The sequence below is a fragment of the Saccopteryx leptura genome, chromosome 10 (genome assembly GCF_036850995.1).
Source record: "Saccopteryx leptura isolate mSacLep1 chromosome 10, mSacLep1_pri_phased_curated, whole genome shotgun sequence".
NCBI classification, from domain to species: Eukaryota; Metazoa; Chordata; class Mammalia; order Chiroptera; family Emballonuridae; genus Saccopteryx; species Saccopteryx leptura.
The window spans coordinates 62,920,709-62,932,710 of NC_089512.1; the positions used below are offsets into that span (position 1 = coordinate 62,920,709).

The 12,002-nt window shown below is 37.8% G+C and overlaps 1 protein-coding gene and 1 pseudogene across 40 annotated transcripts in view; one reads left to right on the plus strand and one right to left on the minus strand.

Moving 5' to 3' along the window:
* Positions 1–6,319, plus strand: part of SLMAP (sarcolemma associated protein) — a 207,738-nt gene extending 201,419 nt beyond the window's left edge. For 26 of the 40 annotated variants that reach the window (XM_066351567.1, XM_066351583.1, XM_066351588.1 and 23 more), the window contains 2 exons: positions 920–1,054; positions 4,468–6,319. In XM_066351567.1, the coding sequence (XP_066207664.1) occupies positions 920–1,054; positions 4,468–4,560 (228 nt within the window). In that variant the 3' untranslated portion in view covers positions 4,561–6,319. Of the gene's footprint in view, positions 1–919; positions 1,055–3,004; positions 3,095–4,467 lie in introns of all 40 variants that reach the window. The other 14 variants (XM_066351570.1, XM_066351586.1, XM_066351571.1 and 11 more) reach the window with 1 other exon arrangement.
* A 5,168-nt stretch (positions 6,320–11,487) lies between these two features.
* Positions 11,488–11,758, minus strand: LOC136382258 (small ubiquitin-related modifier 2-like; annotated as a pseudogene).
* Positions 11,759–12,002: the final 244 nt, after the last annotated feature.

Below are 12,002 nucleotides of genomic sequence, written 5' to 3' on the forward strand. Positions count from 1 at the left end.
TAGTGAATCTGAAGATCAAATTATATACAGTGAACTGTTTTCCAGAGCAGGAAGTAGCATGTTTCACTATGAAAAACATCTATCAGAAATATATTTTTTAAAATTGTTTTTAATTGATGCTTATAAGTTTAAGTTGAGAAATAGAAATGTCCCTAGACATAATGGTTGGTACTTTAGATACATTTCTTTGCTTTATTTGCCTAGAAATACACTTATCAAAACATTTTAATAACCTATGATGCTGGATAAAGAGAGGGATAATGGGAATTAATACTTTCTACTTCAAGACTAAAATAGTTTGGCTGACATTGCTTACCAGGATATAAACTCATACTTTCTAACCTTGCCATTTAATTAAGCTATGGAGTTTTTCTTTACTTGTTTTCTTTTGCTCAAGTTTGAAATTTTACTTTTCTCCTCTAACTCACTTTAGTGGAAAAAGTGATCCTTTATAGTAGAAACAGATGACACAATGGTGACTTCTCAACATTTTTTTAACTTCAGAGCCAGAAGGAAAATTCTTACATAGAATCAAGTTAGGCCTGACCTGTGGTGGTGCAGTGGATAAAGTGTCGACCTGGAATGCTGAGGTCGCCAGTTCAAAACCCTGGGCTTGCCTGGTCAAGGCACATATGGGAGTTGATGCTTCCTGCTCCTCCCTTCTTTCTCCCCCTCCCTCACTGTCTCACTCTCTCTCCTCTCTAAAATGAATAAATAAATAAATAATAAAAATTTTTTTAAAAGAATCAAGTTAACATTAAGGACTATTAGTGCAAGTGATTCTTATCCTTTTTAAAACAAAAAGACTTGACTTTGGTGTTATAGGTGACTAAATATGGTCTGGTTTATAAGCCTGATTAGAACTGTAACTTCATACACATTTAAGTTGAGTCTGCACACTTTTTTTCTTTGCCTTTAGTATGAAAAGACACAGACTGTACTGTCAGAACTGAAGTTGAAGTTTGAAATGACTGAGCAGGAAAAACAATCAATCACAGATGAGCTCAAACAATGTAAAGACAACCTGAAGCTGCTCCGAGAGAAAGGAAATAATGTAAGTCTTTGCAACTTGGCTTAGCTTTGCTTGAGAGGCAGGTGAGAGCCGTGAAATTGAGTCTTCAGAGGATTTCATTACTGATTTAAGAAACTAAGGCCTGTACTACACATGAACTAAACTTTTCATTATGAAATGCCATGATGGAATCATTGTGTTATCAAATTTTTAGTTAAGAATTTACTCCTTTAACCTGTACCTCTAGAAGAGCCTGAGGACTACCTGGAGGAAGAGCCTGTTTGCAAAAAAATAACTACCTATGAACTGTCTGCTTTTCCCAAATTAATCTGAAGTTCTATCATTAAATTGTTATCTGGCTCTTATTTTTCCCCTGCTGGGAAATGAAGCATTGTACCTCCACAGACCCACCTGAGACAGAGTAGTTCATTTTGATTCTTTAGCATTTGGCTGTATCCAAAAATGGGGATTTAATTGTGATTTTCATTTTATACTAACAATTTTCTCACTAAGGCACATTCCTAAAAAACTTAGTGTCATTTTGGCCTCCCATAAATGTTAGGAAATACTGGTGAGTTTTTGTAGGGTGTGTGTGTGTGTGTGTGTATGTGTGTGTGTGTGTGTGTGTGAAATTAGAATAATTTGGTGTACACTGAGTTTTTAAAATATTGATTTGTTTTTCACTTGCTAGAAAGGCAGGTGGTCTTTAAAAAGATGTTATACTAAATAAATGTTGTGTTATATGTTTTGGTAATCATTGCCTTTGTGGGACCTAACTGATGGATGGTGTTCAGTGTGATTGGTTGTGCTCTGACTTATTTCAAACCTTTGTTATGGCTTAGACACTGCAGTGAGCATGAGTCACACACTTCCTGTAGAGGAAAGCACTCTGCTTAACTTGCACAAGTACAAGAGTGATGTTGCATGACCGTCACAGAATGCTCATGAGTTGTGTCCAACTGTCCTTTGCTAAAGAAAGTCTTAGTTTTTTAGAACATAAAGTATATTGCTTAGTTAGAAGCCTTTTAGAAGTTGATGGGTCCAGAGGCTTTAGGCTAAGCAAAAATGGATTGCATTTATTTTGAAAATGTAGATTACAGAACTTTTCTAAAATCAAATTCATAATGGTTTGATTCCAAATATGGTTACTCCTTTTTTTTATGTTAATTCATACCCTTCTGAATATGGAATTTCAGTCTACCTTCTACTAAATTAACCTATGAAGACATCTAGCATAATCAGAATTGGTCCCCTATATCATTTAGAACCTTTTCAAAAGTAATCTTGCTATGATTTGTAGTTGTACAAATAATTTCCCTTAAGGGTCAGTTTTCTTTTTTACGATATTGGACTCATTGTAGTAATTTTCTCCTAATTTTAAACAATTGATTACATTTGGTAATATAACTGAAAGCCCTGACACTTAGCTGCCTATCTTCTTGTATCAAAGTTTATCATACAGTGTGTCAGATTTCTTGCTTGGTTTAGAAAGCATGCACCACAGGGCATTTATTTTTAAGTAAAGCAATACCACCTCAAGCAAAAGTTTTGTTTTTGTTTTTTAAAAAAAAAGGTTTGGTGCAGAGATAAAATAAACTTTAGCCATTTCCAATATACTTATTGTCAAATAATGGATTCCAAGTATGGAACAAAAATAATGTACTATCAAGCAGAGCATCAGTTGTTGCAGTATCTTTATTGCTCTATCTCATTGTACTGCATTTCATTAGGATGTAAAGAACACCCACATTGCCCATTGCCTCCAGCTGTTCCTTTTAGACTGGTAGTTTGTCAGCTTACATACCACACAGTCCATCATTCTGGATTGTATTAGATGTCTTTAAAATGTTTGGATCTTTGCAAAATCTGAGTGCTATTACTTCTATTACCTTAGTCTTTCTACCCTTCCTCCCACCCTCCTGGGGCATAAATCATCTTATCTAAATTATTTTTATAGCATAAAATGATTTTAATATCCCTTCCCTTCTTTAGCCTTCCATTTTACAACCCGTCCCAGCCGTATTCATCGGCCTATTCCTGGCTTTCCTGTTTTGGTGTTTCGGTCCATTGTGGTAGAGAAAGGTACAAGCACTACTGTTGAGTCCTTGTCTGTTTGTCCCCGTCACCTGTTTGTGCCATATTTGTAATATAGTGCATGGCAAAACCACACAGGTATTTGTTACCTGAAGCAAACCCTTCATTTAGTATGCCATGTTTTGTGTCATACGAATGAACTGAACAATCAACTAATCATATAACATTTTGTCTTGTTTCCTTTGTAGTAATGCTAACCATGAATTAATTGCAACCTAATCAATTGTTAATATTCTGCCTTTAACTGAGTCTTTGTCTCTAGCAAACTGGAGTAAACTATGAATTTCTGCAATATTAGCATCCCTTCCCAATTATATTCTTAATCAGATTTTAATGAGAAATGAAGAGTTTGCCTCTATGAAGTTTTTAGCCACCTTTCTTCCCTCTCCTCCCTTCCCTCTTCTTTTCCATAGTGTAGTTTCTTTGTTCTAACCCTTTGCTATATTTACACTGTGGCTATGAAGATGAAAAAGGATGAAATTAGCATAATGGACCACTGGCTCAGAATCTCAACCCCAATGTGCACTGACTTAAGAGAGTAAACCTATCCCATATCTTTCTGAGCCCTGTTCTGCAACATTAAAATATTTCCTTAAGAGCCAACTTTCTCAGTCAGAACACTAGTGAAAATAAAGCTATCAACCAAAAGCAAGTTGATACTATAAGTCCCTCTGAAAGTTAAGAGGTAACAGCCCCCCCTCCATGCTTGCCTCCAACAGGCATGCATGTTAGCAGATCATATGAGAAGATCACATGACATTATTACACTGGACATGGTCTTTACCAAAAGTATCAGATATGCAGAGTCCCTAAATAGCATCTTCCCATCTTGAACCCTATCTGATTTTGTCTTATGTGGTTTCAAATTAGAAGATTAAAAGATTATACCATTTTCTTTCTATTACCTTACCCATCAACCTTTTGTATAAAACTACTCTACCATGCAAGTCTGGTTTTTATCAAGAAATAAACATTTTAGGCAGAAACATACTCCAGACATCTGTGTACATCAGTTAGTTGTAATATGTGGGTACCGGAGTAAATAAAGCAGGCTGAACCCAGAGGGTTTCTTAGAAGTCATTATTAGGTTTCAGCTATAGCAAAATTGAAAACTGCCCAGGACTTGCTGAGATGTATCAGGCTTCTACACAGTGGTCCTCTAAAAGAGTTTCTGCTATTATGGCTCTCTTGACATCTGCACTCCCTCACCTTTATTTATTTTCTTTTTAAAATTTATTCTTATGCAAAGACAAGATTTTTCTAATATTCTAAGTATTCAGGACTCCCTGGAATCCAAGGGGTCATAGGTATGAAAAGAGAGGGGAGAATGTGATATTGACTCTTGGTTTCTTTCCACACAGAAACCCTGGCCCTGGATGCCCATGTTGGCTGCCCTGGTTGCAGTGACAGCCATCGTGCTGTACGTGCCAGGTCTGGCCAGAGCTTCTCCATGAGAGCGTTTCTTGAGTCTGTACACCGTCCTCCCTCTAGAAGCTGGCATCACACTCATGCTGGGGACAAACAGAACCATTTTCTTCCTTTTTACCTCTTAAAACAGAAGTGCAAGAATATAGATGTAGGGTCATTGCTTTAAATTATATAAAATGTATCTGTCTATAAAGAGAATATAAAATTGTGACTTTATTCTATTGTAAGCAATAATTTGCTTGCAATTTTTCATGTAATTTTTAAATTAGTATGTTGGGATTCTGAATATTATGGTGGCCTAAAGTAGGCTTCTTGGTACACCAAATCATTTATAACGTTAAATTTATGGGTATTTTACTCTGAATTCTAATGGCCAGATAATCCATTTTTCTGATTTGATAACTACCCAAACCAAACAATGATACATACATGGGAAGAGAGGCCCTGTGTGCTCAGTGCCTATCAGTTTAAATATATACACACATATATATATATTTTTTACATATTTACGCCATTTTTACTTGTTATAAAACCACTGAGCTATTGGGAACAAGACTTAGAGACAACTCTTTGTGTGAGTTTTTTTTTTTAAGGAGAAATAATACACTTGGTAAATATTCTGTTCTAGTGATAATTTGGGGACTATGTGCACACTTGTTCAGCCTTAACGTGACTTGATGATGTGGAGGACATCAACTCTGAAAAACTTTCCATGAGAGTGTGTATTTTCTTGAGCAAACTGAAGTATTTCTGGAAGCAAAAAACATGGTAATTATATAATTTCAATGCAGTAAACCAAACTGTTGAGTCAATTGGAATGTAATTTATTGAACCTCATGTATTTAAAGAGATATTTTCTTTAAAAGCCAAGTTACTTTTTCATATGCAGCATTTTAGGAAGCATGATTTTTTTTTCTATCATCTCTTCCTCCAAAGCATGTTTAATTGAAGAAAGAATTGATATCTCTTTAGATAAGCTTTTACTGAGTTAATTTGATTATAATATTGCAAAGTTAATTCATGTTCGAAGTAAGCTATTGTTACCCACCAACAGATTTCCTGGTTGGGTATGCAAATGGTTTTTTTTTTTTTCGTTGTTAATTGGGATGTTCTGTGCATGAGAAGCACTATACCCAAGATTAATAGTGTTCCATGCACAGTGAAGCACCTAAACACTGCTTGATATTATAAATTTAAAACAGGTGGTTTTGTGCGGCACTACAGTTATGTCAATAAAGTTTATTTAGATCACAATATATCCTAAAGTATCACATAATAAAATTATTCAGGCAATGAAGACTTGGGAGGGAATGTCAGTGAACTGGCTTGAATGTTCTGTGGCAAGCCACAGGCCAGCCAAATATTGAAATAGAAATTTAGGTTATAATTTGCCTTGTGATGTTTGGAAGTCATTGTTTATACTATATTTTAGGCTATTTGGGATTTGCTGTTGGAAGGATCACTAGATTTATGGAGGAATTAGTCACAGATGACTTGTAGAAAATACTGTCATATATAGTTCATTTCATCATTTTCTGTTGCAGGAAGCCACTCCACCACAGAATGCTAATATGCCAGTGGTACCCAGTACCTCTTGTATATAGGTTATTGCAAATAATGTTCTGAAATGCTTAACTTCAGAATTACATTTTTTAAAGTAAATAATTGTTTTAAATCTATTTTGTAAAGATATAAAGTACAATAGAATTTCTGGAGTACAGATTAAACTATTTGCACTAACACACGTGATGTGCATGATTTAATAAAATAACTTTACTCTCCCTATGCATTTTTGAGTTGGATATGATTGAAATTCTTAGTGCTGACTCTATTGGATTGTTAATAAGTCTTTTCTTAAAGTGACTCATTGTGCAACATATGTATGTTTGGTGTTCTACGGGGTTTAAAAGAAAACGCTGAGCTGTTTCCTCCAGGTTTTATTAACCTTTTATTTAACCTGCTGCTCTAATTTTTTCCCCTTTTACTATGGTTATTGTTAAAACATGACTCACTTGCCAGACAAGTCTTTCTAAATGTAAAGTCTAGTATCAATATTTACTTTATTTAAATTGAATAAATGGGTTTTTGTAGTTACTGCCAGTTTTTCTTAAGAATATAAATGAACCTATTCATAAGCAATACCTCCAGCTTTGTTAGTTCACTTCCAGGTTAAATAAAGAGTAGGATTATTCACTGGTAGTAATAGAACCATTAAGGAATTTTAATCATAGCAGTTAAGACTTGAACAACCCTATAATGATACACTTAAGAATTATTCAAAGGCACAAAGTGCCTGAGTCAGAAAATGAAAAGAACATGGGATTTGAAGCTACACAGAACCAAACTGGCATCCTAACTCTGCCTTTTATCCGCTGTGTTGCTTTGAGCAAACCATTTATCTTCTCTGAGTCTTCATTTCCCCCTTTATAAAATGGAGAGAATAATATCTATATTCTTAGTGGTGTTATGAATGTATGTGAACTGTCATTTGAGTGCCAAATGAGTGTTTATGAGAATGTCATACTATAAAAAATATCAAAAATATTTAAGTTAGATGAAAATTACAGTTGTTTAAAATTATTTTGATTGACTGAGATGTTAAGATTTTTATTTTTTTATTTTTTTAGCGAGAGATAGGAACAGACCGGAAGGGAGAGAGGTGAGAACCATCAACTCGTAGTTGCGGCACTTGAGTTTTCATTGATTGTTTTCTCATATGTGCCTTGACCGGAGGGCTCCAGCAGAGCGAGTGACCCCTTGCTCAAGCAAGCAACCTTGGGCTCAATTCAGCAACCATGGGGTCATCTTTGTGATTCCATGCTCAAACTGGTGACCCTGCTCTCAAGCCAGCAACATTGGGGTTTTGAACCTGGGTCCTCAGCAACCCAGGCCAATTCTCTATGCACTGCACCACTGCCTGGTCAGGCAAGATTTTCTCTGTGTGTGAATGAGATATAACTGCAAAGTCATAAACGAAAAAAAGCATGTTCACTTAGCTCTATCCTCTTCATAGTTGTGTCTTTGGGAAGTAATATGAAAAGCCCGTTGTAACTGCCTTCAGAATTACTTTGAGTGGCATGTGAAAACAAGTCACATTGCTGAATAATCAGAGGCTTCCAACCAAATATAGTATTGTCTAGCTTGATCTCTTACTTTAATCTCCAAACTTGACCCCCAGTAACTTTTGGCTGCTTTCAGTGATTCTATCTATTAGCAAAAAGATGGAAATCTGCTACTAAAGAAGAAAAAAACTACATACAAAATAACTGTGTTAAAAATGTACAGCCTTGCCTGACCAGGCAATGGCGCAGTGGATTGAGCGTCGGACTGGGATGCAGAGGACCCAGGTTCAAGACCCCGAGGTCACTTGAGCGCGGGCTCATCTGGCTTGAGCAAAAGGCTCACCAGCTTGGACCCAAGGTCGCTGGCTTGAGGCGGGTGTTGCTCGGTCTGCTGAAGGCCCGCGGTCAAGGCACATATGCGAGAGCAATCAATGAACAACTAAGATGTCACAACGAAAGGCTGATGATGAATGCTTCTCGTCTCTCTCCGTTCCTGTCTGTCCCTGTCTATCTCTCTTACTCTCTCTCTGTCCCTGTAAAAAAATAAATAAATAAAGTTTTTAAAAATGTACAGCCTTGCTCAAAAAAACTCACTTCTGGAAATTTATTCTGAGAACATAATTATGTGCACAAAATTTTAACTACCATTTCTATTATTTTATTTGTTGATTTTATTTTTGAGGAGACAGAAACAGAGATAGGAACACCTATCTGTTCCTGTATGTGCCCTGACCCGGGATCGAACTGGCAACCTCTGCACTTTGAGAGGATGCCCTAACCATCTGAACTATCCGGCCAGGGCTAGTGTAGCTTTTTTTTCTTTTTGTAATAGTGATGGGTAAACAATCTAGATATCTAGCAATGAGTCGTTGGTTAAATTAATATTGCCATTCTGCAGATTACTGTGCTTGCAAGTTATGTGGGGGAGGTGGGATATTTATATTGTATTCGGTAAAAGAAAGAGGTTACCAGTGTAGAATAACCGTGGTTTTATAAAGAAATAATGTAGTCTAACCTGTGGTGGCGCAGTGGATAAATCATCACCCTGGAATGCTGAGGTTGCTGGTTAGAAACCCCAGGCTTCCCTGGTCAGGGCACATGCAAGAAGCAACTACTACTACTAGTTGATGCTTTCTGTTCCTCCCCTCACCTCACCTTACTCTTTCACTCTGTTCTTTCTCTGAAATTAATAATTTTTTTAAAGAAAGAATGTAGACATACAGGATATGTTTATAGCAGGAGGAATCAGAAAGTTATACCCCAAGCTACAGTAGTGCTTCTGTCTCAATTATTGTGGGTTAATTCTCTTCTCTTTTTATGATTTCTGACTTATTTTTAATAGTAAATATATGTTGCTATTGTAAGGTTTTAAAAAGCTATTTAATTTTGCTCTGAATTAGAAAGAAAAAGAATTCTGCAGAATTCCAAATTGATTTCCATAATTGAATGACTTAAGTAACTTGTCAAATTTTCCACATTTTTTTTATAGTGAGAAACAGACAGACAGTAAGGACGAGAGATGAGATGCATCAATTCCTAGTTGCGGCACCTAAGTTGTTCATTGATTGCTTTCTCATATGTACCTTGACTGGGGGGCTATAGCTGAGCCAGTGACCCCTTGCTCAAACCAGTAACCTTAGGGTGGTGTCTGTGATCCCACGCTCAAGCCCCACACTCAAGCTGGTGAGCTAGCACTCAAGCTGGCAACTTCAGGCTTTCGAACCTGGGTCCTCAGTGTCCCAGGTCGACACTCTACTGCACCACCACCTGGTCAGGCAAAATATCTACATTTAAAGAGGATTAAGTGCATTTGCATTTATGAATTTCTGATGTGTTCATTTAAAAATCAGTCTTATACCATAATTTTAAACATGATTTGTTTACATATACATAGAATGTTGTAGGAAATCTTAGCAATCCATTCTCACCTTTTTGCCTATTAGGGGAAAAGTCCAGATAATTTCTTACTCAAAGTCAGAATAATAGGTATAAAGTTTAGAATTAAGATGATTTTTTTTCTTTTTGCTACTCACCACTGTCTCCAGGCTTCAATGGTTTTATATCCATTCATTTAGCAAGTACTTCCTAAGTGTCTGATATGAGGCACTGTGCCAGATACTGGCATAATACTCAGTCCCTATCATCATAGAGGTTTTTTTGTAGTGAGGAAAAATACAGGCAAAGGAGCTGGCAGTTAAAATAGAGTGAACTAGAGGAGCCTATAAAGCCATAGAGGAGGGATGCATTCTTTCTCATCCTTAACCATCCAAGCCAGAGCTGCTTGGCTGCATAGCCAGAGGTGAGTTTTCCTTCTAGTTAAGTCTGCAGAACAAGACTGGTTTCTCATGCTCTCTTTTTAAATTGCAAATAAATTTATTTAAACAAGACAATTGAGTCCTAGCAGGTTTGCTCAGTGGTAGAGCATCAGCCTAACTGTAGAAGTCCCAGGTTTGATTCACAATCAGGGCACACAGGAGAAGCGACCATCAGCTTCTCCACCCCTCCTCCTTTTCTCTCTCTTTCTCTTCTCCCACAGCCATGGCTCAAATTGTTTGAGCAAGTTGGCTCCAGGTGCTGAGGATGGCTCCATGGAGCCTCTATCTCAGGTGCTAAAAGTAGCCAGATGGGCAGAGCATCGGCTCCAGTTAGGGGTTACCAGGTGGATCCTGGTCGGGGCATATACAGGAGTGTGTCTCTTTATCTCCCCTCCTCTCACTTGGAAAAGAAAAAAAAAAGACATTTAAGACATTTGACTTAAGGGAAAACTATCTAAGACTCATTTCTTTTAAAGTAATTTATCCCCACTTAAAGACAGGTTGTTCTACATGTAACAGCTACTTATAAAAAAGTTATAAAGTTATTCTTGGTTTTATAGTGATAAATGAAAACATTAAAATTTTTCCAAATGAGCCCTGGCCGATAGCTCAGCTGGTTGGAGCATCGTCCAAAAGTGCAGAGGTTACCAGTTCAGTATCTGGTTAGGGCACATGCAGGAGCAGATTGATGTTCCTGTCTCTCTCTCTCTCTCTCTCTCCCTTCCTCTATCTCTAAAATTAATAAAATAAACATTTAAAAAAAATCCAATTGAAGAAGGTATGCAAGGACTTCTGTGTTTCTGTTGTTGTTGTTGTTGTTATACAATGAGAGCAAAATAACTTATTGGAGGCCCTGGCCGGTTGGCTCAGTGGTAGAGCATCGGCCTGACATGCAGAAGTCCCTGGTTCAATTCCCGGCCAGGGCACACAGGAGAAGCGCCCATCTGCTTCACCCCTCCCCCTCTCCTTCCTCTCTGTCTCTCTCTTCCCCTCCCGCAGCTGAGGCTCCATTGGAGCAAAGATGGCCCGGGCGCTGGGGATGGCTCCTTGGCCTCTGCCCCAGGCGCTAGAGTGGCTCTGGTTGCGACAGAGCGACGCCCCGGAGGGGCAGAGCATAGCCCCCTGGTGGGCAGAGCATCACCCCTGGTGGGCGTGCCGGATGGATCCTGGTTGGGCGCATGCGGGAGTCTGTCTGACTGTCTCTCCCCGTTTCCAGCTTCAGAAAAATACAAAAAAAAAAAAAAAAACTTATTGGAATATAAAGATAAGAGCTCAATGAGCATGCCATGAATGGAAAAAGGGGTGTTTTCACAGAACCAGTATTTTTCCCCATCCCATCTCCATTTGATGTTGATTAAAACATACTATTGGTCATTTACTTTTAAAAAATGCAAATGCTTAGGCACATAAAACAATTACTTGATGTACAATAAAGGAATGGGGAAGGGGAAAATGAAAGAAGAAAGAACTATACAGTAGTCATCAGGATGTGGTGGAACCACACTGTGGTTTTCTAGTCGAGAATGTCTTCTTAGTGTGAGGAACATAGTTTTGGAGTAAAGTAGCAGGTTCCCTTTTAGTAGACACCTCCTGTCTGCTGCTAGAACACATCAATTGTGTCTTCATCATCCATTTCCAACTGTGCAGGTGTGTCTATTTCCCATCAAACCCAGAATCTGATCTGCCTCACTGACAAACGTGTTCACAATAGACTTTCATTAGTTTACTAAATGGTGTATGCCTCTTAATCTTAGACTGCACCTCAGAACCATCTTGCCCCACCACCTTCAAGTAATATGATCGTTGTTCTCAGTTTTGGCTCCTTCCTTGGGCTTTTCTTTGGCCATGGTGAATGCTTGAGTCTCCTCAGCTGTCGCTTCACAAAAGAGAATCCAGGTCTGCACCAAACCAGTACGTAAGCAGCACCATGAGCAGAAGAAGAAGGAAGTGACCAGGAACTGGTTTCTCTTGAAATACCTAATTTTGCAAATCCATTAAGATATGAGATTGATTTTCCTAGAAAAGGCATTGTGATTGGAAAGCATTTTTAAGGTTTGACATATTGTCTTGAAGTTTTGCCCTATTAAATGG